This window comes from Ziziphus jujuba, chromosome 5 (genome assembly GCF_031755915.1).
Source record: "Ziziphus jujuba cultivar Dongzao chromosome 5, ASM3175591v1".
NCBI classification, from domain to species: Eukaryota; Viridiplantae; Streptophyta; class Magnoliopsida; order Rosales; family Rhamnaceae; genus Ziziphus; species Ziziphus jujuba.
This window is the reverse complement of record NC_083383.1, coordinates 3,505,052-3,532,190: the sequence shown is the minus strand read 5'-3', so window position 1 is coordinate 3,532,190 and position 27,139 is coordinate 3,505,052. Positions and strand designations below refer to the sequence as shown.

Sequence of the window (27,139 nt, the reverse complement as noted above, 5' to 3'; positions counted from 1 at the left end):
CTATTTTTCAATTTTGAATCAGACAAGTGGCTACTTTTCAAAAAAATCCATTTTGTATGATGGCCTATCCCTATTCACATTCAAATTATATAAATGTGGGTTACTTGGGTAGGCCAATACGGTGCTTAAATTAGATAGACCGCTACAAATGTTTGCCACTGGTAGTGCTAATGCTAAGCATTCACTAGTGAAAACCTTACAGCTGGAGCTCACCTCTCACACTACGATTTGTGGTGATTGTGTAATTCTGGATAACTTGGGACACAAAGTGGTGGGGCCCATTCACTTCCCCAACCAAACCCAAACAATAGAACATTTAATGGGGGCAAACTAATCACAATATCCTTTGTCGCCGTGCTTTTTCAATGAAGTCGCTGTTGGATGGTAGTTTGGAAATTATGATCTTTAATGACACAGATTTACTGATTAATATTATATAAAAAAAAAATGCAACAACTTGTTAGTTTTCTGTAATCATGAACAGAAAAAATAAGATAAATAAAACAACCAATATTTTTGGGGTTAAGGTAACCTGGTAAAGCCTCATAACTGGGGGTCGAATATATGTTTCTGTTATGACGGTGGGCCTTATTCAATGTTTTCGTAAGGCTCAAACCAGTAAAATCTTTCTATGAGAATGGGCCTGATAATCAGAACCAAGCCCCACAGCCTGATCTCGCAAACATAGTTGCGATTCTCTTGGTTTGCTCGAATTGAGACAGAGATAGGTGTTAAAAAAGCATTCATACATGTTTAATTTCCATCTGGCTCCAGCAATAATTTCCTCTTCATAATAATTTTGCTGCTTCTTGAGGTCTTAACTTTAACTTTGAGTTTGACCCTGGCATTGCGTAAAATGTATAGAGTAACTAAAATCAATGCGACAATGTCCATGAGCAATTTTCCAACTTTCTGTGTTGAGCTTGAGGATGATCCAGCTAATTCACTCTCATGCAATTTACACCTTCATTAATTAATTTCAGGTTTTAAAAGTTTTAGTATGAACAGTCAATTTTTTTTTTTTTTTAATAATATATAGGTCAACTTTTCTTTTTAAATCGTCCATTAAGGACCTTCATTTGAAATTTTGTAGTTTCATAATTCATTTAAGCAATGTAGTAAAATTGAAAACGGAGGCTGATGGAGATGGATCTACTTCACATAAAATTCAGGTTCATTTTGTGGTGTTTCCTTCTTCATAGATGTTGTTTGAACTTTGAAATATGTAGAGAGAGGGGACTGCAGAGAGAGACAATGGTGAGAAGTGCGAAAGAAAGAGACAGACAATCAACTGTCTACTCATAAACCTCAAACACACTATAACCCAGCTTCCATTTAATCCTTGTGAGAAACGAGCCATTATGCATGTGAAAAATTCACCTTTTTCACTTTCTGTAGTCCCCTCTCTCTCTAATATTTTAATAGAAGAAGGAAAGTAGTGTGAGATGTCGGAGTTTCTAGAGTAAAATACGTCCCTAAGCGACCATTTTCAATATTGTTATTACATCAAAATCAAATTTTAACCTTGGAAATCTCTGTTGAAAATTTATGAAGACCCACTTTGAGATTGGAACTAAATTAGTAAAATAAAGAGACCAAAACTATGCCGAAATGTTCTTTTGGGCTTTTTTCAAATAACTCAACCGTCATGGAAGCTTAAACTACGCGCAAGCACAAGTTTCCAAACCCAAGTAAAAGTAGAATATAATAAATTGCTACTGATTCTTTGAGTGGGTGCCCTCCCTAACATGACGGACTTATTTATTTTGATCCCAATTTATCATTATAAGCTAAAGTACATCGTAGATGCTATATTTATAATCCCCCATAGAATAAGGGATTGCTTGGTCCGTAAAAAAAAGTAGCCAATCTCAGATGCGAAGAAGAGCAAATGACGCAACGAACGAAACAATGAAGGAGGCCGGTTGGGGGGCAGCTGAGAGCATTATTAATTTGTAAAAGATAAAAAGGCCACGTCATCAAGATGCACATGATAAACATTTTCAGCCCACCCACCGCGAATTAAAAGCTTGATGAATTTATCTATCAGTCACCGCCGTCAACGGGTCGCAATCAGACGGGACAGGATAAGCACGAAAAATCTGTCCCACAGTTTTTTTTTTTTTTTGGGTGTAATTTTTTAATTTTCCTCTTTTTCCCCTTATTTTTCACACGAAAAGCCTGATTGACTAAATTAAACAGGGGTCTCCAATTCCTGACCACTGGGATATCGACAAGTGTTAAAAGATGAAATTGCAGGAGACTCGCCTCAGAAGGCTCGTGCTGCAGTCAAATAATAATAGCGATGAATGATAATGCAGTTAGCCACCCCAACCGGATAAGCATAAAACCGTCTTTGCATTTTGCATTCCCAGTGAGTCAGTCCCTCGTTGGAGGCTCGCGCGATTTGGATTTTGGTGCACGTCCGTGACTATAATAACCACTGGGTGCTATAGTGGTGGGCCCTTTTGCCAGCCATTCTATAGGTGTGGGGTCCACATCTTCCAGAAATTAAGAAAAAGTAACTCCCTCCCATAAGCCTAGGTGGATGCCAAAAGCCCAAAGGCAGGCGGAATATGCTTTGCTCTGCTCTGCAAATATCCCATTCCCCTCTCTCTGCCTTGTTTAAACCAAATTACTGCTCTATAACCTTTTTGTGACATTTTATTATCTGTATCTATATTGTTGGTAGCTAAGCTAATAAGCCAAAGCTAAAAGCTCATCATCACCATCGCTAAAGCTTTTAACCCTTTCTTCTTGGATTCTTCCCACTCCCTTTGCCTTTCTTTCTAATCAAAAACCATGGAGCTTGTCCACGAGCTCTTCTTGACGGCCTCTCTGGCTCTTCTTCTCTCTTTCCTTGTCGCCAAACTCGTAGCCTTTGCTCTGGCTGGCGATTCTAGGCACCCTGACTCTGAATTGAAATCGAGTTCTGTTTCTGATGAAGGTGTTGTTGAGGCGGAGAAAACTTGCGAAGATAGTTTGACGGTTCGGGGTTCCGAAAGCGAGAGCAGGGTAGTTGAATTTGTTAGAGAAGCTGTGGAAGAAGAGGTTGATCGGTTCCCAGGAAAACCAGATCATCATCATCATCATCATCAGGTTGAGGAGATTTCCGAACAAGTGCAGCATCGTCGAGAGGAATTGCTGGAGGAAGGTTCAGGACAACAATCTGAGGCTGTTGTGTTGCCGGAGAAGCTATCGGACGGCGAGGAAACTGCGTCGGCTGAGAAAGTTTGTGACGTTGATCCTCGAGGAGTCAATGAGGGTCATATCGATGACTCTGTGGAAGAAACTTTGGGGAACAGAGGAATAGACGTGATTGGGGGAGAGTCGGCGGCTGATGAAGAAGAGGTCAGTGGTGTGGTCGACGAATCGAAGGGAAAAGATGAAGTGCACGAGGTGGGGATGCATAATGACAGCGAGGATGACGATTGGGAAGGGATTGAGAGAAGTGAGTGGGAGAATGATTTCGCTGCGGCGGTGAAATTTGTGGAGTCTCAGACTGGGGCTAAGGGCGATGATCGTTTGGTGGATGCTGGGAGTGACGTGCAGATGGAATTGTATGGACTTCACAAGGTTGCCACTGAAGGGCCTTGCTACGAGTCTCAGCCTATGGCTCTCAAGCTATCTGCTCGTGCTAAGTGGTACTAAACTTTCCGTTGCCTCTTTCGTTGTTATTATATTATTTTTTACTTTTGTGTTTTATCTGTGTAAGATGATTTAGGATGGGATTGCATATCCATTTTTCATCATCTTTTTATGTTTGTTTGAATGCCTCAACCCTTAGAATATAAACTGGCAAAATGTCAATCCGGACAATGATAAGTTAACCTCATAAGATTGAAAAATGCAAAACGAAGAATATATATATATATATATATTATTAAAAAAAGAAAAAAAGAAAAAAAAGAATGTAGCCAGAATAAATTGTTTTACGAGATGAACTGTAATGAAGGTTTGAAAAGCATATTTATAGAAGTTTTAGAGAAAGGGACTCAAGACAATTGAAGAGTTAGATTACAAAAAGAACTCAAATGATCCATATCGAGTATAATAATCTAAGAATCAAGTGTTCTTCCTTCTAAATATGTTAGTCCATTATTCCATTCCTACTCCTAGTGTCTTGTTTACTGTGAAGTAAACTGTAGTATCTAAATCCCTGATATCAATGGGCTAGTTGAAGTTAACGCTCTTGACCTTCCACCATTTTTGGGATCCCGACATTTACACATTCCTTTTATTGCTCAATACTTCTTACCATTCGGTTTGGAATATGTCCTGAGTCAAGACAACCGAACAAACAGACCAACTCAATGCAAATGTGCTGATGTTGTAGAATTTTCCTTAAACAAGTGATCCCAAACGTACTCTGCATACAAACTCCCAAGCTTTCCACATCCATAGCTTCAAAATTTCCTAATACCACAATTGATTCTTCGCTAAAAATTTGTCAAATTTAGAAGAACCTGAACTTGTGAAACACCCAAGGGGCCTATACCAAATTACACGGTATAGCTTGATTGCTAGTTATAATAACAGGGTAGAGAGCTGCTATATGTGAGTGATGGAGGGCACTTTGTGCAAGGAATGCTTGGCAGAGGTTGGGGAACATGAGTCCAGAGATGGCAATGGAGCAGTATATCACCATTCTTTCAGATAACATTCCAGGGTGGAGGGAAGACCATTTGGCGGTATGTATTTTGTTTTGAGGCAGAGTGCACTATTGATTCTTGATGAATTATGCCTTGAAGAATTTTGAATCATGTTATTTTGATAGTCATGTGTATTTCGTTCTTGGTTTTAAGGGGGAAGATAAACCAGAATCCTCGAAGGAAAAAATAACTATTCAGCCTGGTTCAAGCACATGTTTCCACAATCAACCAAATGAAAGGTATCCTTCCAGTCCGTCTATAATTTATCAAGTTGTAGATATGAAAAAGTGAATTTTTTTGTTTTATTCTTAAATAAATCTTGCAACTGCTTGATTCCCATTGTAGGGAACTAGAACTGAAGTCCAGTGTTGATGGAGGTGGTTTAACCAGTGGCTCACACCTGGAGAGCAAGGTATGATTATATTTTTGTTAATATTGATCTTTTTTCTTCTTTTACCTTCGACATCTTAATGATTACCATAATCATGAGGGTTCTGGAGAATTTGGATGATTTATATTAGTTTGCTTTCACACAATGCAACTGAATATGTCAAATCGTCGAGCTTGCTAGCTGAAGGGGAGAGGGGGAGGGGAAGTGGGGTTGTCCAGGAGCTTCTTGACAAAACACAAACACAAAGTACATGAAAGATACGAAACTGACTCTGCATGGAACATTTAGTACATCATACTTGTAGTTTTAAGATTTAGAGGCAGCTGCTCCTAAATCTCACACAATTAAGTGCATTACTGTTAAAATTTTTCATTGATATCCATGTTTCTATTATTCTTGGTACATGCTAATTATACTTTTGCAATTCAAATCCCATGAAGGACAATAACAAGGTTTGATCTGAAATATTTTCAGGCTTTAGGATGACATGGTCGCTTTTCTTCTTAGTCTCCCGGGCATAGGTGCTACTCTGGGTTTGCCTGACTAGAAACAGGTTAATACTTGTGGCAAGTATAAATTATGTGCTTCGAGTATCTGTGGGTCCTGGGTTGATTGATTATACTATTATTTATTTGTTCTACATTTATTGTAACTTTGTGTGGTTATCAAAACTGTTGACATATGCGTTGTATATATATAACTTACCGTGTTTGTCGCTTGTTTCCGTGTGGCTGACGTAACGATACATGCTTTCCGTGAAGCTTTCTGCAATGATTTCCTCATAATACTAAAACTGCTGCTTCTTGTAGTTTTTGTCTTTGACCCTATTATTGCGTGAAACAGAGAGCAACCGAAATCACGTATAAGAATGTCCATATGCATTCCAACATTTTTTAAGTTGTATAATCGGTGACCTAATTCGTTCTCATGGAATTCACAACTGCATGTCAGGTTTGTCCAAGTGGTAGTTTGTTTATTTATTTGTTCTTGGAGGTTGATTATGTTTTGGACTCTCTGGTCTACCCTCAATCTAAAAATGGCCATTTGCCTTATATTTGAAATTTGTTTTGAAAGTCGAAAAAAAAAAACATTAAAATAAATGCTGATGGATGTTCACTTTCATAAATCATGTGCATCTTACATTTGTTTTTAAAATGACATATCTTTTGAAATATTTGGAAAGAAAGAGAAAACGGTGAGAACTGAGAAGAGAGTTTGGGAGTTCTGAGTTTCCAACCATTGGTAACATTAAATACCCCACAACATAGCTTTACTAGTATCCTCCCAGAAATCTACTACAAGAAAAGAGTCGTCAGATAAAGTTGGCGTTGCATTCCTCGTGAGATAGCATGTTGGGCTCACCCTTTCTCTTTTTGCTTTTCTGCCCCTCTAAATATTTTGGAATCTTAATGTAAAAAAACAGGACATGAAAAGAGATACATGGTATGATTTTTGAAGTGGACATCTGTATCTCATAGTTTCCGTTTTCAATTTTATTACATTGCAATAAAAATATTAAATCAAGGAGCTAAATTGAAACTAATAATAATAATAATAATAAAATAAATACTAGGAAGTCCACTTTTGAGATTTGAAGTAAAGTAGAGGCCAAAAGTCTACGCTTCTTTTCATAACTGCAACGCTGAGACTTATTACATAACATAGCTATGGCCTGTATAACTATAGCATCACGGATGGCAAACTAAACATAAGAAGAAACTAAGAGATTTTATTTTGTTTGGTCCTGAAACTCTCTACGCTACACTTGGATAAATCATTGTAAGTCCCTCCAGGCCTAAACCATGGAGCCATCATGATTGTATCCCCCTCCACCGGAACCACCATGGTTTCCATAGCCTGGTCCAGAACCCCAACCCGAGCCAGAGCCAAATCCACTTCCACCACCATTATGTCCCCAGTCAGTTCCAGCTCCAGCTCCAGTTCCAGTCCCGGATCCAGAGCCAATTCCCATTCCAAATCCTCCACCGGACCCACCGCCAAGTCCTCCTCCACCAGAACCATAGCCACCACCTCCTCCAAAGCCTCCGCCGCTACCTCCCCCATAGCCTCCAGCAGCAGCAGCAGCACCACCACCATAACCAGAACCAACGCCTGACCCAATGCCAGTGCCTGTGCTTCCCGATCCTCCCCCGTAACCACCTGCTGTAAGCCCTTGGTATCCATGTTTTTCAATGTTATACCGATTTCGAATCTCATTTTTGTTTAAATCGTTTTTCTCATGCCTCAATGGCATCCCTTCTTTATTGGCAGCTTCGATAACTATTACATTACCAATGGCCTCCATACCCAAGACAATGAGCGCCCAATAAACCCCATTAATTCCCCACATGTTTCCTTCTGTCTTGTATTGCAACTAAACCATCACCAACCAAAAAAAAAAAAAAAAAAAATACACACAAAATTTAGGCCAAATTTACAAAAAATAGAAAATCCTACTTAAGTATTAACCAAGACGCAAAAATGTGCATGAAAATATTACGAGACAGAATTAATTTACCGATGTTTTTCAGCCTTCCTTGTACAATGTACACGTGGAGAAGTTTACACAGAGATTAAAACTAATGTCAATATTTGTTAAGTTGTGGTGATGGTTCATCTTGATCCTCTAGATTTATAGTGTTTCTTTTTTCTTTCTGAGGGGAAGCTAAGTACAAGGCGAGGCAAGCATGGTAGCACAGGAAATATGCGTGATTATATGTTAAGCGTACGAGCTTCATGAATCATGATTCTGGTGATAAGGGCCATTTGCATGACTCCATGGGCGCGAATTCATCTTCCTCTGGGTCATGGCTTGGTCAGGTTTTACACTGATTTCAAGTTCAGGAAACTTGAGGCTGGAGCCATCAATATAACTCGGTCGAGTTGACTCAGTAACACAGACTTCTTGGTTTTGTTGCTGGACTACAGGCTTGATTGAGAGGTTGCTCGATTAAAGCCCAAATATGTCTAGACAGTTGAAGGAGAGATCTAAGCTTTAAAAAGCCCATAAAGAATATTATGGGATGGGCTAAATATTACATATTGATCCGTTTACCTCCTCCTACTTAAACCCAAAATTGACTAATTAATGCAGTTCAATAAACCAATCAGGAAATATCTGCCCTTGCTACTTCGCATCTTCAACCAATAAATCATCGCTGGCTTAGCTGTCAGTTGAAATAAATAATTAAACTAAGAAAAATAAATCTTGAAAAATACAAAAAAATGAAAAAATTAAATCGGTTTAACTAATTTAGTGGCGTTTAGCAAACCTATAAATGTGTCATATAACTATCAAGTGCAAAGGAGCTAGCTTCAATTCTTTGAACTGCAGCCCATCTCCTACCCCATTAGCTAAAGCAAAACGACTTTGTTGTGCATCATTCATGTCAATATTATGCATAATATTGGCAAAGTGCCTTTATGTATGTATAATGCACCAGATTTAAATTAGGATATGATCCTTTAAATCTTTTCAAGCTTGAAATAAGTTATATTTAATCATTAAAAATTTAAAACTTTGCCACCTAACAGGTAAATCGCACTACTTAGGAACAGAAAAGAAAAAAAAGTAGATCGTACTCTTTTTTGCCTTTTAAATTATTTCTTTTATTAATTTCTTTTTTCTGTAAAGTAATTATTTCTTTTATGCTTTGATAAGATGTATCATTATTCTTGATAGTTACATGCTGAAAACAGTAGAGATTCCTTTGAGACAATACTATATACCCAGAGACGTTAATTATATATAAATTATTTCAGTTATTCGAGCTTTACCCAAAAAGAGAAGTTTGGTCATGCAAATCCATCATTGAACAGTTTTTTTTTTTTTTTTGAGTTTGCAATCGAAATTATATATTAGAAAGATTTAAGAATACTGTCAATGAACAAAAGTAATGAGAGGATCAGCCTAATTAGCTAGTGATAATTGAGCTTCGAATTATTTAATATCTTATCCAAAGCTTGGAATATTTTTATAGATTATGTTTTGTTTTATTTTTTTTGGTAAATCAGTTTTTCTTTTAATTTGTTTTTGTTGTGGCCACATCACTTGATGGTGATCATTAACCATATGACATAAATGTGATAGTATAGCCAAGGCTTTCAAGGGGCACCTTATGACACTCTTGCACCGGCTGGTTTTGTGAAAACACAGGCACATGCATCAAATAATTGAGGGACAGTTTTAACTTATTTCTAACAAAACTTTTTTTTATACTAATCAAAGCAAATTCAAATCCAATACCGAAAAGACCATTGAACTTCTCGAATTAGAATTGACTTGTTTGGACCATGCTCTATTTATTTTTTGGCAACGTTGGGTGGTAGAAAATGACATCGTAGCAACCATTAGTGATCATGCAACATTTGTTTAAAGCCTATCCTTTCTTAGCCATAGAAAACTGTCATTACAAACCAAATTTGTAATTAAAAATTACTAAAAGAAGACCACCACAAACAATTTGTATGCGGGTTTCCTGCAACTACCCAGCTATATATTGCCCTATTACCAGTGATATTTTTGTTGATATCTTATATATATATATATATATGTGTGTGTGTGTGTGTGTGTGTGTGTGTGTGTGTGTGTGTGTGTGTGTAATCAAGATTAGTTGTTTAAATACTTTGCAAGAGCTGGACTGCATGGACCTTAATTTTGTTTTTCAATTTTTTTTTTTTTTTTGGTGTCAATTTTAAAGGGAAATGATGTACAAGGCAGAAAAAAAAACATTTTTTTCAAAACTATATGTCAAAAAGAAGGATTCTAATCCAAATGAATAAACCGTGCATACAAGGCGGTCCATATATTTAAGGTTTTCTTAATTGAGCTATGTTATGCTTACTAGGACGTTAATGTTGTAAGATGCGCATTTTTTTATTTATTTTATTTTTCATTTTTACGTCTTCTTCTTCCATTAATGTTAGTTGCTTGAGTTTGAATTTAAGATGCACAAGTGATGACTTTTTGTTTTTTTGTGTAAATGTACGATAGATGACTTGGGAGAGCTTAAAGCAAATTTTATTATCGAGTGGTTAGTTAGGGGCCCACCAATTAGGATTATATTCCAAGACCAAATTGGAGAATCATCAACCAAAACCAGTCTTTTATTGTCATTTAGTTTTTCTTTTATTTGTATGCTAGCTTTAAATAATGATACCTGAAATTGATAAAATCAAAACATCATGAAAGTTGCTTTCAAAATTATCAAATATTTTTGCACAAGATTTTGACTCCAACAAAACTAACACAATCGAGTCAATATCCAATGACCCAAAAACAACAACAACAATTAAAAAGAACTGTTCACGAAATCCAAGTAGCAGCCCTCACGTTTGGGGTTGGAAACTCAGTATCCAAACTTTTCTTGCCTTCCAATGTGAAGTTGTTTCTTCGAATCTCAATAAGATTCAGTGATATTTAAGTCATATCCAATTCACAGCCCCATATAATTTACAAATTCCATAGGCAACCTCTTGCAAAAAGCAAATACTAAACAGAAAAAAGACAAGGTTTCTAGTCGGCATTAACAATGGTGGTGGCCCTTCCAGCTAATAACACCAAGCAGATTTGGGAACAGAACACTAGCATGTATATAAATCACATTATAAAATAAAGTAGTTTAATGAATAATATCCTCTATCTCTCTTTCTCTTTCCATTAAAAATTAATTTTGAAATTTTTTTATATAGTTTTATAAAAATTATAGCAGCACATGAGGACATTCACAAAGTGACTTTTTCCAATAGACTGATAACCCACCCCTCCAGAACTCCTAGTCTAGTAGTTAGATTTGAGAATCGTTTGATGACATTTTAAGAATTACAGGAAAGCTTTAGTGAATCATGATGGAGTGTGATTAATCCTTCATTATCTTTCTCGGCACCTTAATTAGGCCACAACTAGTGGAGCGCCCACCAAAACCTGTGGATGCGTGATTATTATTATTATTATTACCATGGACAATGTGAATATGTGAGTGGGTTATTTGGACGTAACCGAAAAATTTAACCAATCATACTAACAAGAAAAGGAGATAACGCGTGCTATTAATCACCGAAAATTACAATACACATATAGACAAAGGAATTGGTTGATTTTGTTTTCTTCTCTATACTTCGAATGTTTCCTAGTGGAACACAAGGTAGACTCTCATATTCGCAGTTTTTCACATTTTCCTTCACTATATTCAAGAAAAAAAGACCCTTCTTTCCAATTATCAACACGCAAAGTGCGCATCAGCAAGCCGTCTTTTAAACGCTGATTAACATTGATTGGGCAATTTGATGCTCAAATTAAACACGACTCTGAAAAGTGGGAAGCAACATATAATATATATATATATATATATATACAAGGACATTAGGAAGCGTGGGCAATGACCGGCCAAAAGTAACATCATGGATATGTGACAGATTTGGCCATTTTTTGCCCACCCATCACATTGAGTTTCAATTGTGATACCTCTAGCTCTTGATGGGATTCTACAAAAATGATCACCAGTTTCTGCGGTGAACCACTCGTATTTGATATACTATTGTAAAGGATAATATAGTGGTGGCATATGAATTGCAGATAATATTACTGATACAGAAAGCTTGTTGTCAAATGAAAACATAATAATTAAAACTGTATGTTTGGTATTTTTAACCCGTATGATTTGTCTAAAGATGAAATAGAATGATAACTAACCCACATGAACTATTCTTTTGTTTAGACAATGATCACCATAGTTCATCATTCAGCGACAAGAACGTAGAAAAAAGAGCAGAAAAGCGTAATGATTTTTAGTACGTGTTTATAACAGTAAATGACCTACTTAACATGGTATACATACACTTTTTCTTTATAAAAGAAGGTGGGGTTTGTTTGAGGCAAATGAACCCACTCATTCATATCAATAATGTAGGCCCAAATCCCATTCCCACCTCAAAAAAAGTGGGATTTATTAGAATCAAATCTGCGCTCAAATAATTGCTTTTAGGAAATTTTTAAAAGGAATATAAAATTTCACACAGTTGCCCCACTGCGGCTCATGACCTATCTTATCAGCACTCAAGTGGAGGAGTGGACACTAATTATCTAGCAGAAAGGCGACGCTATTTATCTAGCAGAAAGGCATTAGAATTCCAACAATCTGATTTACATTCGCACTGCCCTCTGAACAAAATCCATTGCTGAGAGAAAAAGAGCAGTAAAACACAAACCCCAATCGCCTGAAAATCTTCCTTTCAGGCTTGCATGCGGATGGAGGGTGACAAGATGAAGATACTCATTTCCGTTATTGTGTTTCTGACCACCTTTTGTTTCCATGTAATAGCAAAAGAGAGCCAAAAGCAACCGAAGAACACTTACATAATTCACATGGACAAGTCCAGCATGCCAGCAAGTTTCGAAGACCATTTCCAGTGGTATGATTCATCTTTGCAGTCTGTATCAGACTCAGCGGACATGATTTACACCTACCACAATGTAATTCACGGTTTCTCCACAAGACTAACAACTGAAGAAGCTCAGCTGCTCGAAAAGCAACCAGGTGTTCTCTCTGTTTTACCTGAAATCAGATACGAGCTACACACAACTCGGACACCGGCTTTCCTTGGATTGGGAAAGAGTGACGCTCTATTTCCGGCATCTGATAAATTAAGTGAGGTGATTGTTGGAGTGTTCGACACTGGTGCATGGCCTGAGAGTAGAAGCTATGATGACACAGGCCTTGGACCTGTGCCGAAGGGCTGGAAAGGCCAGTGCGAGGTGGGTAATAATTTCAATTTATCCAACTGTAACAGGAAACTAATTGGTGCCAGGTATTTCTCAAAAGGATATGAAGCAGCATTTGGAGATATTGACATTAAAGAAGAATCAAAATCACCAAGAGATGATGATGGCCATGGAACTCACACCTCAACCACCGCAGCAGGATCAGCTATTGTAGATGCTACCCTCTTTGGTTATGCCAATGGGACAGCACGAGGGATGGCTTCCAAAGCCCGAATAGCCACATATAAAGTGTGCTGGCTCGGCGGATGTTTTGGCACTGATATTGTCGCAGGAATAGAAAAGGCTGTTGAAGATGGTGTTGATGTTATGTCCATGTCTATTGGAGGAGGGTCACCTGATTACTACAGAGACCCTGTTGCCATTGGAACTTTTGGAGCTATGGCACATGGAATCCTCATATCATGTTCGGCTGGAAATGGTGGACCGAGCCCAGGGAGCTTGTCCAATGTTGCGCCTTGGATTACCACCGTGGGTGCAGGAACGTTAGACCGTGATTTCCCAGCTTATATTGGTCTAGGAAATGGGAATAAATACAAAGGAGTTTCGCTCTATAGCGGATATCCTTTGTCTGGTGGGTTGTTTCCACTTGTTTATGCTGGTAGTGTGAGTAATTCCACAGGTACTGGTAATTTATGCTTGCCTGACAGTTTGATTCCAGGAAAGGTCGCAGGGAAAGTTGTGATATGTGATCGAGGATCAAATCCAAGAGTTCAAAAGGGTCAGGTGGTAAAAGATGCTGGTGGTGTTGGGATGATTTTGACCAACACAGATTCTTATGGGGAGGAACTAGTGGCTGATGCACATCTCTTGCCCACAGCAGCTGTCGGCCAGAAAATTGGCGATGCAATAAAGAGTTATCTCAAGTCTGATACTAATCCAACGGCCACAATCTCAGCTGGAAGCACACAGTTGGGAATCAAACCATCACCAGTCATAGCAGCTTTCAGTTCCAGAGGGCCAAATCCACTCACCCCAGAAATACTCAAACCAGACCTTGTAGCACCAGGAGTGAATATCATAGCTGGGTGGACAGGTAAAGTAGGGCCAACAGGACTAGACAGTGATAAAAGGCATGTAAGCTTCAATATCATTTCAGGCACATCAATGTCTTGCCCTCACGTTAGTGGACTTGCCGCCCTACTCAAGGCTGAGCACCCAGAATGGAGCCCTGCAGCTATTAGATCCGCACTCATGACGACAGCATATGCAACATATGAAAATGGTGTAATCATACAAGATGTTGCTACTGGACGTCCGGCAACACCATTTGATTATGGAGCCGGGCATGTGAACCCAGTGGCAGCCCTTGACCCTGGACTCGTCTATGATGCCGGTGTACAGGACTATTTCAGCTTCCTCTGTGCCTTGAATTATACTGCAGCACAAATAAAGGCAACCACCAACTTGAAGTTCCACTGCAACTCAAGGAAACGATACAGCCTGACAGATTTTAACTACCCCTCTTTTGCTGTTCCTCTACAAACAGCATCAGGCAAAAGAGGCGGTGCTGGTGTATCAAGTACTGTGAAATACTCCAGAACTCTGACAAATGTTGGTGCCCCCTCAACATATAAAGTCTCAGTATCTTCAACGCTTTCATCGGTGAAGATCTCAGTGGAACCAGAATTACTGAGCTTCAGTCAAGCATATGAGAAGAAGACTTACACTGTTACATTTACTGCTGCTTCTATGCCATCAGGTACAACGAGCTTTGCTCGTTTGGAATGGTCAGATGGTAAACATATTGTTGGTAGCCCTATTGCTTTTAGCTGGACATGATAATCAGAATCCATATAGTGGTTCAAAATTGCTGAATAGAATACAACATATATCGCTTTGTACGTCGAGTGAACTTGTCTTGTTAATCCCATAAGCTGGCAATTAAGCAAATCAAGCCAGTTGATGTTTCTCTTTTAATGCAAACTAATAGAAGTCGGAGGAAAAGAAAAAGGGCCAAAAGTTGTACAGGAATATGATTAATGAATCGATTATTGGTCTTTTAGAGCGTCTCTAAGTTGTATTGTATCTATCTGCACTCTATCATTGATATCATGCCACAAATCATACAAGCACAAAAAGAGGCTAACCATTTTATTAATCCATTTTTGTTCTCACAAATGAATCTCAACTGAGAGTTAGACTAAAAAATAACAAACACACACAAATTCTAATGCCCAGATTCAAAAACTGCTTGTACCTTTTGGAGAATAAGAACACTTCAAATTCTATTGCAATAAAAATATATATGAAAAAATGGAGGGTTTAAAAAAAAAAAAAAAAATTCAGAAGAAGCAGCTAATTGCTCCCCAGAATATGATAAAAAAATATGAAAGAGATGAATAATTTGGTGAAGAGTTCATGGAAGTCTGTTAGTTTCACTAGTTAATAATATCATATATTTTATCCAAAACACAGAAAGGGCCAAAAAAATATATATATATATATATATTTTTTTTTTAAAGAATAGCTAAGCTTCTCAACTAGTTAACAAAAAACACATGTTAAAAATAATATTAATTCAAGGTTAACAAATGAGCTATTAGCTACCACATTTTTTCAATATTTAAGGCAGCAATTTGCTCTTGAACAATATTTGAAACGATGACGTTAAGTTTCCAATAAGCACAATATGATACAAGTCTCATGAGTTTCACTATTATCACTATGCTTAATTTAATATGGAAGAAGGAAAAAGAATTTTCATAGAATAGCATTCAAAAATTGGTACACCAATGAATGGGCATATATAAGGTACCAATTGATTAAAAGTACTTTAAAGACACAAAAAGAAAGGTGATAAAACAAAAATACTGCAATTCAAATATCACTCTGAATGCTGTATAGACTGACAGACAGGGAGATAATATGTATCTAGCTGCCAATATTTGTGTTTCACACCTTCCCAGACCTCTTCACCCAAACAGTCCTTAACGGGCAAGGGAATTAACTGTGTTGAGTATCCTATATTCTCAAGTTCCAGAGAAACTAAGTTACAGTACACAACATGGAAAAATGCATTACCACCACAAAGTCCATTGAAGAATGAGTAGATTCCCGCAGGCTTCAACAGTAAAGGAAGATGTTGATGGAACTCTCTCAGGTCTTCATAATACTCTCCATATGTGTCAAAGAAAATTCCTGAAAAGGTGACCCCATGTCAAGGCATGATTATATTAGCATAGTCACTAATATGGTATTAACAAATTATAATAAGTAACTTCTATTTTCCTTCCAAACGTCAAGAACTCTGATCACATTTGGAAATATTCTGGTCTTAGTACTATCTCCTTTACTAGAAAATTTTTATTGCATCATAGGAATAAACAAAGATTCAGCCACATAGGAAAGAGATTGCATATATAAATAGGGAAATAGGGAAATAGACTAAAACTAAAATATTTTCTTTAAGAATTTCAATTTGGTTATAGAGAAATATAAAATATGATGATTTTATCATGATGTTATAAGACAATAGTATACTTAAATGCTACATGCATAAATCATCACAAACAATTCAAAGATAAATGTGGCCTACTACCAATCTATGGCTTGACATACCGTCATAAGAACCAAGCTGCGGTAGAATATCTTGCCAACGGCCAAATATTATCTTTACATTATCTTTCTCACCCCAACCAGTAGAAAGCATACGTTCATAAACCTCTGGGTGAGCCTCAACAATGGTGTGCGTAACAGGTGCATATTGCTGAATGGCCGTATCCACAAGACCCATTCCAAATCCAATGTTCAATATATGACCACCACCTGAGCAAACAGCTTTAGCATGAGCCTCCATCAATGGTTTTTCCCATGCCATCATGATTGCCTTGCTGTTGGAGTCCATCAGCTTATCCTCACTGAAACTAACCCTATCATCCAAATAATCCCCATTACAATCTCCAATTTTATTTTCTTTCCTCGCAATGTTTCCAAGTACCAACTCAGTTTGAATCCCTGTTTTGAGTACACAAATTTATCACCCAAAAAAAAAAAAAAAAAGTTGATAGGCAATAAACCCTATAAGAATCCAATCCACTATCCAGGAAAGCACCAGTCAAATAAATTATGCTTGGTAGAAATTAAAGATTATGCTCATCTTGTAATTAGTAATTAATGGAGCTTAATATGATAAATGTGGAAGCTATAACCTCCAACAGGCAACTTGATCAATCTCATCCCATGGCATGAAAATAAGGTACAGAATGGCATGCTTCGGTTTCACCAATATGAGCTTCTTGATAATGAGAATCCAAATTGAAGTAATCTTTATGCTACAAGAGAACCCAGTATATAACCAATAAAATTTGAAAAAATAAAATAAATAAAGGCACACAGAACATGATTAAAGGTAGAGAGAGAAAATAAGGTACCGGCATTAAGGAGGATATCGAAAGCCTCCTGGTAACCAGCGTCCATAGCAAAATCTCCGGCAGAGAGGTTGGAAGGAGAGAGGGCGTTCCAGGGGGCTCCAGCTTCGAGCAGGGTCTTGACGACAAGGGCATGGCCGTGCTTGGAAGCGTGCATGAGCGGAGTGAGTCCCTCGGCGTCGAAGTATGAAACGTCAGCTCCGGAGTGTATTAGAGTCTTGACCTTGTTGATGTCACCGCTCTTCGCCGCCTCGCACAGTTGGTGGTCTTCCTCCATGTCTGTGTGTGTCTGCGCTGGCCTTGATACGGAGATGAGAGAACCCCTGCCAAACGTGCGACTGTAAGTCAGATTTAAGGTCAAATTACATTTATACCCACTGAAGTTTCCATTAATCCAAGACACCTCCATCTTTCTCCTTTTTTTTATCTTTTTTTTTTTAATTATTTTATTTTTTTATTTTGAAAGTATGTTTACACTCACCAGCAATCTTCCTATTTTATGAGTTTTATTTGTACATACAAATGTATAAACCTTCTTTTATGCGTTTTCTATTTTCGTTTTTTAAAAAAATAAAAAAACAATTTTACCTTCTTTTGATACAGCGTCTTGAAATTTTAATTAGTAAAATATTCATTTATTGCATACAATACAAATCAATTATATTATAATTTTATATTTTTCATATTTTCAATTTACATGTGAATTTTTTTTTTTAAAAAAAATGCTATAAATGAAAAAGGTCAATTGTGATTAAAAAAAACGAAATTTAAATTGATGATTATATAATTTCTATAAAACAAAGACATATCTTCAAAACTCACAAATGAAAATAGTATTAAGTGTATATTTTCCCTTTTGTAAAATTATTCCATTTTTTAAATAGGTAAATGACTTTATTCTACCCAAAAAAAACTAACAATCTAAGTGTTTAACAAAAATTTGGCCAACCTTTGGACGTAAAATATTATAAGTACAAATTTATAACATACTCAACGACTGGCCAAATATGCTCCATTTGCGCTTTTCATTTTTCTTTGGAGAAGGTGCGAAATAGAGTAGTTAGCTCTTTTAGGGAAAGCAGAGATTAATTCCTTTCCCGCCACTAAAAGTGGTATTTATTATAATCACAACTGGTTTAATAAATGAGCGTAATGGCTTAACTGAAAATTATAAAAAGAAGATAAAAACTGCACACATTCTTTCCACTAGGACTCACAGAACAGTCATACTTAATCGGCACAAGTTGATGAGTGGAGACTATTTAGTATTTAGCAAGCTAAAATATATTGCCAAGAGCCTAAGACAAAGGAAAACCAAAAAACCCAATCGACTGAAACTCTCTCGGCCAGACTGAGGCTTGCGTGAAGACAGAGTCTGACATGATGAAGATACACAATTTCGTGCTTGTGTTTTTGACAACATTTAATATTCTCCACCCAATGGCAGAAGATGGACGGCAGCAACCCAAAAACACTTACATGATTCACATGGACAAGTCTAACATGCCATCGAGTTTCAGAAATCATCTCCAATGGTATAACTCATCTTTGGAATAGGTATCAGTCTCAACAGACATGCTTTACACCTATGACAAAGTAATTCACGGCTTCTCCACCAAACTAACAGCTGAAGAGGCCCTCTTACTTGAAAAGCAGCCAGGTGTTCTTTCTGTTCTGCCTGAAATGATATACGAGCTTCATACAACTAGGACACCAGATTTCCTTGGATTGGGAAATAAAGAGTGAAGCTCTATTTCCAGCTATTGATAAATTAAGCGAGGTGGTCATTGGAGTGATAGACACCGGCGTATGGCCTGAGAGTGAAAGCTACGATGATACAGGTCTTGGACCAATACCGAGTGGCTGGAAAGGCAAATGTGAATTGAGTAATAACTTCAATTCATCCAACTGTAACAGGAAACTAATTTGTGCCAGGTTTTTCTCCAGAGGGTATATGTGAAGTCCAGCCGCACCAACCCACAACCTCACCAACCACACCAACCGCACCAACCACAGCCACCATTGTTGACAGCCACCATTGTTGACATGCTGCACCGATCAACAATTGTGGGCTAAGTTGTTGAAGATTATGGCCATGCTTGCCTATAAATAGGCTCCTTCCCGTTCCATGAAAATCAAGCCAAGAGAGCAAGAGAAAACTCCAAGAGAGAGAGTTGTTTAAGTTCCAGAGAGAACTTGAGAGAAGAGTGAGCAATTCCTGAGAGAATTGGAGAGTGCAGAGAGAGGTTCCAAGAGAGAATCCTCCATGAGAGAAGTTTTTATTTTTGTATTCTATTTTTAAGAGATTAATAGAATTCTTTTATTTTCTTCTCATATTTCTTCTCTAAAGTGGTCAGAGAACCACAACAAGTGGTATCAGAGCTCCTGGTTGAGAGCTTGGGTCCAAAATTTGAAGAAACAAAGCTACTGTTCTTCAAGTTGGTGTTTCGGAAAGTTGCTCAAATAATTAATTTGACAATCCCAGGTGAAAGTACCCGACGAGAGGAGAACAACGAAGTTCGCCGGAGAGAAAACGGACTTCTCACGCGCCCGCACGCGCCGACTGAAATTTTTCTGCAACTGTTCACGCGCCCACGCGCCGCACGCGCCGTCTGGAGGTTGAAGACGACCACGTCAGCAGCCACGTCAGCACACCTGCCACGTCATCTGCCACGCCAGCCGACACGTCATCTGCCACGTGTCGCCACGTCATCTGACACGTCATCTGCCACGTGGTGCCACGTCAGCACCATCTGCCACGTCAGCAATATTTTCTGAAATTACGGAACAGCCCCTGAAGTTTCGGAAATTACGGAACAGCCCCTGAATTATTGGAAATTACAGAGTGACCCCTGTAGTTTTCTGAAATTACGGTGAAGCCCCTGAACTATTGGAAATTACAGATTGACCCCTGAAGTTTCTGTATTTGCAGGTTGACCCAGAAATTTTGTGAAATTACAGTTTTGCCCCAAAATTTCTGGTAATTATATTTTGACCCCGGAAGAGTCAAGTCCACCATTTTCGGCCGTTCCGGACGCAACGGTTAACTCCGTTTTGCCAAATTCAGCTCCAATTTTGGTCAAGCCATAATGTCAATGGAAGAATCATCTTCGGGAGCTATGGTTAAGCTCACTGCCACAAATTATACACTTTGGAGACCTCGGATGGAAGATCTCCTCAATTGTAAGGATCTGTTTGATCCTATAGAAGCTAAAGGCGAAAACCCCGATCCCAGCAAAGTAGCAGAATGGAAGAAATTAAACAAGAAAACGATCGGTCAGATCAGGCAATGGATCGACCACAGTGTCTTCCATCATGTAGCGAAGGAAACGGATGCATATGCCCTCTGGACAAAATTGGAGGACATGTACCAGGCCAAGACTGCTCGGAACAAAGCCCTGTTGCTTAAGCGATTGGTACATCTAACATTACAGAGTGGAACTTCTGTAGCCGAGCATACCAGTGAGTTCCAGAGCTTGGTAAATCAACTATCTGCTGTGGATTACCAACTAGGGGATGAGGATCAGGCCCTCCTACTTCTAAGCTCTCTTCCAGACAGTTGGGAGACATTGGTAGTCTCTCTCAGCAATTCGGCCCCGAATGGCAAACTTACTCTGTCTATGGTTAAGGATGCCCTATTTAATGAAGAGGCCAGGAGAAAGGACATTGGCATGGATTAGTCACATGCCCTCGTCACAGAGAGAGGAAGACAGCAAAGAGGTGGTCGAGATAGGGGGAGAGGCAGGAGCAAGAGCAGAGGCAGATCTACAGACGGCAGAAAATCATCGTATAAGTGCTATCATTGTGGCCTGGAGGGTCACATGAAGAAGAACTGCAGAAAGTTGTTGAGAGAGCAGAGACTCCAAGGTAATCAGCCGAAGAAGGATGGAGAGACACTAGTCACTTATACAGGAGAAGTGGCGCTCTGCTCCACCGAAGAAGAGACATGCCTTCATATATCAACCCAAGATGTTGAGTGGGTAGTCGATACTGCAGCATCCTACCATGTCACTCCACACAGAGATTTCTTTAAAACGTACAAAGCAGGAGACTTTGGTACGGTAAAGATGGGAAATTCCAGTTTCGCAAAGATTATGGGAACTGGTGATATTCAGATAAAAACGAATATTGGTTGTACAATCACTTTGAAGGATGTCCGTCATGTTCCAGACCTTCGGCTTAATCTACTTTCGGGAGCAGCCTTAGACAAGCAAGGCTATGACAACTACTTCAGCAAAGGCACATGGAAAATGACGAAAGGTGCCATAGTTGTCGCCCGAGGACATATTTGTGGAACGTTGTACAAGACTCATGTGAAGATATGTGCAGACAGCCTCAATATTGCAGAAGGAGAGGCGTCTCAAAATCTGTGGCACCAGAGACTCGGTCACATGAGTGAAAAAGGATTGTCCACTTTGGCAAGGAAGAAGCTTATCACTGTTTGCAAGGATGCTGTGCTAGATCCTTGTAATCACTGCTTGTTTGGTAAGCAACATAGAGTCTCCTTCAGTTCCTCTGCATTGAGAAGATCAGAGTTGCTTAGTCTGGTGCACTCTGATGTTTGTGGTCCCATGGAGGTGGAATCATTAGGTGGCAACAAGTATTTCCTGACCTTCATTGATGATGCTTCTCGGAAGGTGTGGGTATATTTCTTGAAGACAAAGGACCAGGTATTGGATTACTTCAAACTGTTTCATACCATGGTAGAGCGTGAAACAGGAAAGAAGCTGAAATGTCTCCGTTCAGATAATGGAGGCGAGTATACTTCCAAGGAGTTCGATGCCTACTGCAGAAGACACGGCATTCGACATGAGAAGACGGTCCCTCGCACCCCACAACATAATGGAATAGCCGAAAGAATGAACCGAACCATTATGGAAAAGGTCAGAAGTATGCTCAGTATGGCTAAGCTGCCAAAGCCATTCTGGGGAGAAGCTGTTCGTGCCGCCTGCTATTTAATCAACAGATCACCGTCAGTACCGTTGAATTTTGAAATTCCGGAGAAAATGTGGTCGGGTAAGATTCCCTCCTACTCTCATTTAAGAGTGTTTGGTTGTATAGCTTATGTACATGTATCCAAGGAGCTCAGACAGAAGCTCGATGCAAGATCTACTCCATGCATCTTTATAGGATATGGAGACGAAGAATTCGGATACAGGTTTTGGGACCCGAAAACCAAGAAGGTTATTAGAAGCAGGGATGTAGTATTCCAAGAAAACCAGAAAATGGAAGACATTGAAAAGCCCAGAATGTCTCCTAATTATAGTTCTAGTGCCGAGAATTTTTGTCCTAATCCAGCACCAGCACAAATAGCCACAGAGGATAATGAGGTGCATGAAGATATACCAGAAGCAGACCAGGAGGAAGAAGGGGATAATGAGCAGGGGGAGACTCAATCCTCTCAAGTAGCTGCAGGGCCATCACAGCGGTCAGATGATGGTACACCTCCTGAAACCAGTGGTTTACAAGTTCGGAGATCTGAGCGAGGCCGAATTCCATCAAAGAGATTTTCAGAATCTGAGTATATTCTGCTTACTGAAGAAGGGGAGCCAGAGAGTTTCCAGGAAGCTGTTTCTCATCAAGAGAAGGAAAAGTGGCTGCAAGCAATGCAAGATGAGATGGAATCCTTGCAGAAAAATCATACTTATGAGTTGGTTGAGCTTCCAATAGGAAAGAAGGCACTAAAGAATAAATGGGTGTTCAAGCTCAAGAAAGATGGCAGCGGAAGGGTGGTGAAACACAAAGCCCGATTGGTGGTCAAAGGATTTCTTCAGAAGAAAGGAATTGACTTTGATGAGATTTTTTCACCAGTGGTAAAAATGACTTCAATTCGAGTCATTTTTGGTTTAGTAGCAAGTCTAAACCTAGAGCTTGAGCAGATGGATGTGAAGACAGCATTTCTTCACGGTGATTTACATGAAGAAATCTACATGGAGCAGCCAGAAGGATTTGAGGTTTCAGGGAAAGAAAACCTCGTATGCAAACTAAAGAAGAGCTTGTATGGCCTCAAGCAAGCACCAAGACAATGGTACAAGAAGTTTGACTCGTTTATGGTGAGTCAAGGCTATAAAAGGACTGCAGCAGACCAGTGTGTTTATATTAAAAAATTTTCAGGTGGGAACTTCATTGCACTTTTGCTATATGTGGACGACATGTTGATCGTTGGACAAGATGCAATGAAGATTAGTCAGCTGAAGAAAGAATTGTCTAAGTCTTTTGATATGAAAGACTTAGGATCAGCTCAACAAATTTTGGGAATGCAAATAATCCGAGACAGGAAGAATAGAAGGTTATGGCTATCTCAAGAGAAGTATGTTGAACGGGTGATAAAGAGATTCAACATGGATAAAGCCAAACCGGTCAGCATTCCACTTGCAAATCATTTTAAGTTGAGTAAGAGAATGTGCCCCTCATCCAAAGAAGAGATAGAGGAGATGGTTTCAGTACCATATTCTTCAGCGGTAGGAAGTCTGATGTATGCAATGGTGTGTACCAGACCAGACATTGCTCATGCAGTAGGTGTTGTGAGCAGATTTCTTTCAAATCCTGGAAAGAAACACTGGGAAGCAGTCAAATGGATTCTCAGGTATCTTAAAGGTACATCGAAGCTGTGCTTGTGCTACGGGGGAGGTGATCCAATCTTAGAAGGCTATACAGATGCAGATATGGCCGGAGACCCTGATAATAGAAAGTCTACATCAGGTTATCTCTACACTTTTGCAGGGGGAGCTGTGTCATGGCAGTCAAGATTGCAGAAGTGTGTTGCTTTATCCACTACTGAAGCAGAGTACATTGCCGCAGCGGAAGCGGGTAAGGAAATGTTGTGGTTAAAGCGTTTTCTCACAGAATTGGGCATCAAGCAAGAAGACTACAAGATACATTGTGATAACCAAAGTGCCATGGATTTGAGCAAAAACTCAATGTATCATTCCCGTACAAAGCACATTGACATCCGCTATCATTGGATACGCGAAGTAATAGATCAACAGTTGCTGAAACTGATGAAGATCCACACAAAAGAGAATCCAGCAGATATGCTAACAAAAGTTGTTGCTCAAGAGAAGCTGAAGCTATGCAGAGACATAGCTGGAATAGATGGCAGATGACCATCAGTTTTAAATGCGGCTGGAGGGGGAGAATTGTGAAGTCCAGCCGCACCAACCCACAACCTCACCAACCACACCAACCGCACCAACCACAGCCACCATTGTTGACAGCCACCATTGTTGACATGCTGCACCGATCAACAATTGTGGGCTAAGTTGTTGAAGATTATGGCCATGCTTGCCTATAAATAGGCTCCTTCCCGTTCCATGAAAATCAAGCCAAGAGAGCAAGAGAAAACTCCAAGAGAGAGAGTTGTTTAAGTTCCAGAGAGAACTTGAGAGAAGAGTGAGCAATTCCTGAGAGAATTGGAGAGTGCAGAGAGAGGTTCCAAGAGAGAATCCTCCATGAGAGAAGTTTTTATTTTTGTATTCTATTTTTAAGAGATTAATAGAATTCTTTTATTTTCTTCTCATATTTCTTCTCTAAAGTGGTCAGAGAACCACAACAGTATACTGCAGCTTTCGGACATATTGACAATATGGTTGAGTCGGAATCACCAAGAGACAATGATTGCCATGGAACTCACACTTCAACCACCGCAGCTAGGTCAGCTGTTGCAGAAGTTAGCCTCTTTGGTTATGCTTCTGGGACAGCACGTGGGACGCCTCCCCAAGCCCGAATAGCCACATATAAAGTGTGCTGGCTCCGCGGATGTTTAAGTTCTGATGTTTTGGCAGCAATAGATGAAGCTATTGAAGATGGAGTTGATATTCTTTCCATGTCCATTGGAGGAGGGCTCTCTACTTACTACAGAGACCCCATCGCCAGTGGAGCTTTTAGCGCTATGCCACATGGAATTCCAGTGTCGTGTTCAGCTGGAAATCCAGGGAGCTTGTCCAATGTTGCACCTTGGATTACCACGGTGGGTGCTGGAACATTAGATCGTAATTTCACTGCTTATATTAGCCTGGGAAATGGGAACAAATACAAAGGCATTTCACTCTATACTGGAAAATCTGAGCTCGATTTGTTGTTTCCCCTTGTCTATGGTGATAGCGCAAGCAACTCCACTAGTGGTAATTTATGCTTGCCTTACAGTTTGATTCCAGAAAAGGTAGCAGGAAAAATTGTGATATGCGATCGGGGGGCAAATCCTAGAATCCTAAAGGGTCAGGTGGTAAAAAATGCTGGTGGAGCCAGGATGATTTTGACTCACACAGATTCTCATGGCGAGGTACTAGTGGCTGATGTACATCTCTTGCCAACAGCAGCTGTTGGAAAGAAAATTGGTGATGCCATAAAGAGCTATCTCAAGTCTGATACTAATCCAACAGCCAAAATTTCATTTGGAGGAACACGGTTTGGAATCAAACCGTCAGCAGTCGTAGCATCTTTCAGTTCCAGAGAGCCAAATCCACTCGCTCCTGAAATTCTCAAACCAGACCTAATAGCACCTGGAATGAATATCCTAGCAGGGTGGACCAACAAAGCAGGACCAACCGGATTAGGCAGTGTCAAAAGGTGTGTAAGCTTCAATATCATTTCAGGCACATCAATGTCTTGCCCTCATGTAAGTGGACTTGCTGCCCTACTGAAGGCTGAGCACCCAGAATGGAGCCCTGCAGCTATTAGATCCACACTCATGAAGACGGCCTACATAACATACAAAAATGGTGAAATCATACAAGATTTTGCTACTGGAAATCCCGCAACGCCATTTGATTATGGAGCTGGGCATGTGGATCCAGTGGCAGCCCTTGATCGTGGACTTGTCTATGATGCTGGTGTCCAGGACTATCTCAGCTTCCCCTGTGCCTTGAATTATGATAGATATGAGATAATACTTGCAACTAATGTGAACTTCAAACGCAACTCGAGAAAGAAATACAGCCTGAGAGATTTCAACTATCCATCTTTTGCTGTTCCTCTACAAACAGCTTTGGGCAAAGGGGGCGCAGGTGTTGGTGTATCAACTAGTGTGAAATACACCAGAACTCTGACTAATGTTGGTGCCCCAGCAAAATATAAAGTCTCAGTATCTTCTAAGCTTTCATCGGTGAAGATCTTGGTTGAACCACAATTAGTGAGCTTCAGTCAGACATATGAAAAGAAGACTCACTGTGACATTTACTGCCACTTCTATGCCATCAGGTGCAGCTAGCTTTGCCCGTTTGGAATGGTCAAATGGGAAACATTTTGTTAGTGGTCCTGTTGCTTTCATGTGGACATAACCATCAGAACATCTTAGAGCTAATGTAATTGAAATCCATATAATTCCAGATTACAACATATCGTATATCCCTTTTGTATGTTAAAGTTAAATTGTCTAATCAAGCCTGTTGACAAACTTGTTATGAGTCTTTTGGATCTCTAATTAGTTGTATCCCATCTATCTACAGCCAGATGCTTTCATCATTATTTATAAGCAAGGAAACACGAAATTAACTTTAAATCTGAAGAATGAATCTCAAATGAGAATCAGATTAAAACAGAATGAGCAAAAAAAATCTAGTGCCAAAAGTCTGGCAGCTGGCTGCAATTGATTTAACTGCAATTGCTTGTTGCATGCTCCACCTTTTAGAGATGATGATGATAATAATAATAATAATAATTAAGGCTTCAAATACTATTGCAATCAAAAAGTTGCAAAAGGGGATTTTTTTTTCCTTTTAAATGCTTTCTTTTAGGTGAAAGCATCCAATCAGCTGTCCTCTGAACATGGAAAATTGATAATTTGGTGAAGGCCATGGACATCTCTGCTAGTCAATAATTTAAAATACCCTTGGGGCGGCAAGCACAGTGACAGTTTCTTTTAAAGAAACATTGTATATAAATTTGTTCCCTGGATTTAAATGTTCAATTGCATTATCAATTATGCCGTGCATGGTCATTCATACAGTAA

At 39.2% G+C, this 27,139-nt stretch overlaps 4 protein-coding genes and 1 pseudogene across 4 annotated transcripts; 3 read left to right on the top strand and 2 right to left on the bottom strand.

Annotated features, from left to right (window-relative positions):
* The first annotated feature begins 2,471 nt into the window (after positions 1 to 2,471).
* Positions 2,472 to 5,761, top strand: LOC107433712 (acyl-CoA-binding domain-containing protein 3). The gene is made up of 5 exons (XM_048466638.2): positions 2,472 to 3,644; positions 4,586 to 4,691; positions 4,806 to 4,891; positions 4,998 to 5,064; positions 5,518 to 5,761. The coding sequence occupies exons 1-5, from the start codon at positions 2,803 to 2,805 to the stop codon at positions 5,527 to 5,529; spliced, it is 1,113 nt and encodes a 370-aa protein (XP_048322595.1). The 5' UTR covers positions 2,472 to 2,802; the 3' UTR covers positions 5,530 to 5,761.
* Positions 5,762 to 6,647: 886 nt separating this feature from the next.
* On the bottom strand, positions 6,648 to 7,713 carry LOC107433713 (glycine-rich cell wall structural protein 1.0). Its single transcript, XM_016045046.4, has 2 exons — positions 7,562 to 7,713; positions 6,648 to 7,417 (listed from the first exon to the last, which is right to left on the bottom strand). Exon 2 carries the CDS (start codon positions 7,391 to 7,393, stop codon positions 6,839 to 6,841), a length of 555 nt encoding a protein of 184 aa, XP_015900532.1. The 5' UTR covers positions 7,394 to 7,417; positions 7,562 to 7,713; the 3' UTR covers positions 6,648 to 6,838.
* Positions 7,714 to 11,939: 4,226 nt separating this feature from the next.
* Positions 11,940 to 14,832, top strand: LOC107433726 (subtilisin-like protease SBT1.7). Its single transcript, XM_016045067.4, has one exon. The coding sequence runs from the start codon at positions 12,284 to 12,286 to the stop codon at positions 14,600 to 14,602; it is 2,319 nt and encodes a 772-aa protein (XP_015900553.3). The 5' UTR covers positions 11,940 to 12,283; the 3' UTR covers positions 14,603 to 14,832.
* A 670-nt stretch (positions 14,833 to 15,502) lies between these two features.
* On the bottom strand, positions 15,503 to 17,546 carry LOC107433653 (protein arginine N-methyltransferase 2). Its single transcript, XM_016029545.4, has 3 exons — positions 17,194 to 17,546; positions 16,382 to 16,777; positions 15,503 to 15,961 (listed from the first exon to the last, which is right to left on the bottom strand). The coding sequence occupies exons 1-3, from the start codon at positions 17,465 to 17,467 to the stop codon at positions 15,648 to 15,650; spliced, it is 984 nt and encodes a 327-aa protein (XP_015885031.3). The 5' UTR covers positions 17,468 to 17,546; the 3' UTR covers positions 15,503 to 15,647.
* A 479-nt stretch (positions 17,547 to 18,025) lies between these two features.
* Positions 18,026 to 26,468, top strand: LOC125420081 (subtilisin-like protease SBT1.7; annotated as a pseudogene).
* Positions 26,469 to 27,139: the final 671 nt, after the last annotated feature.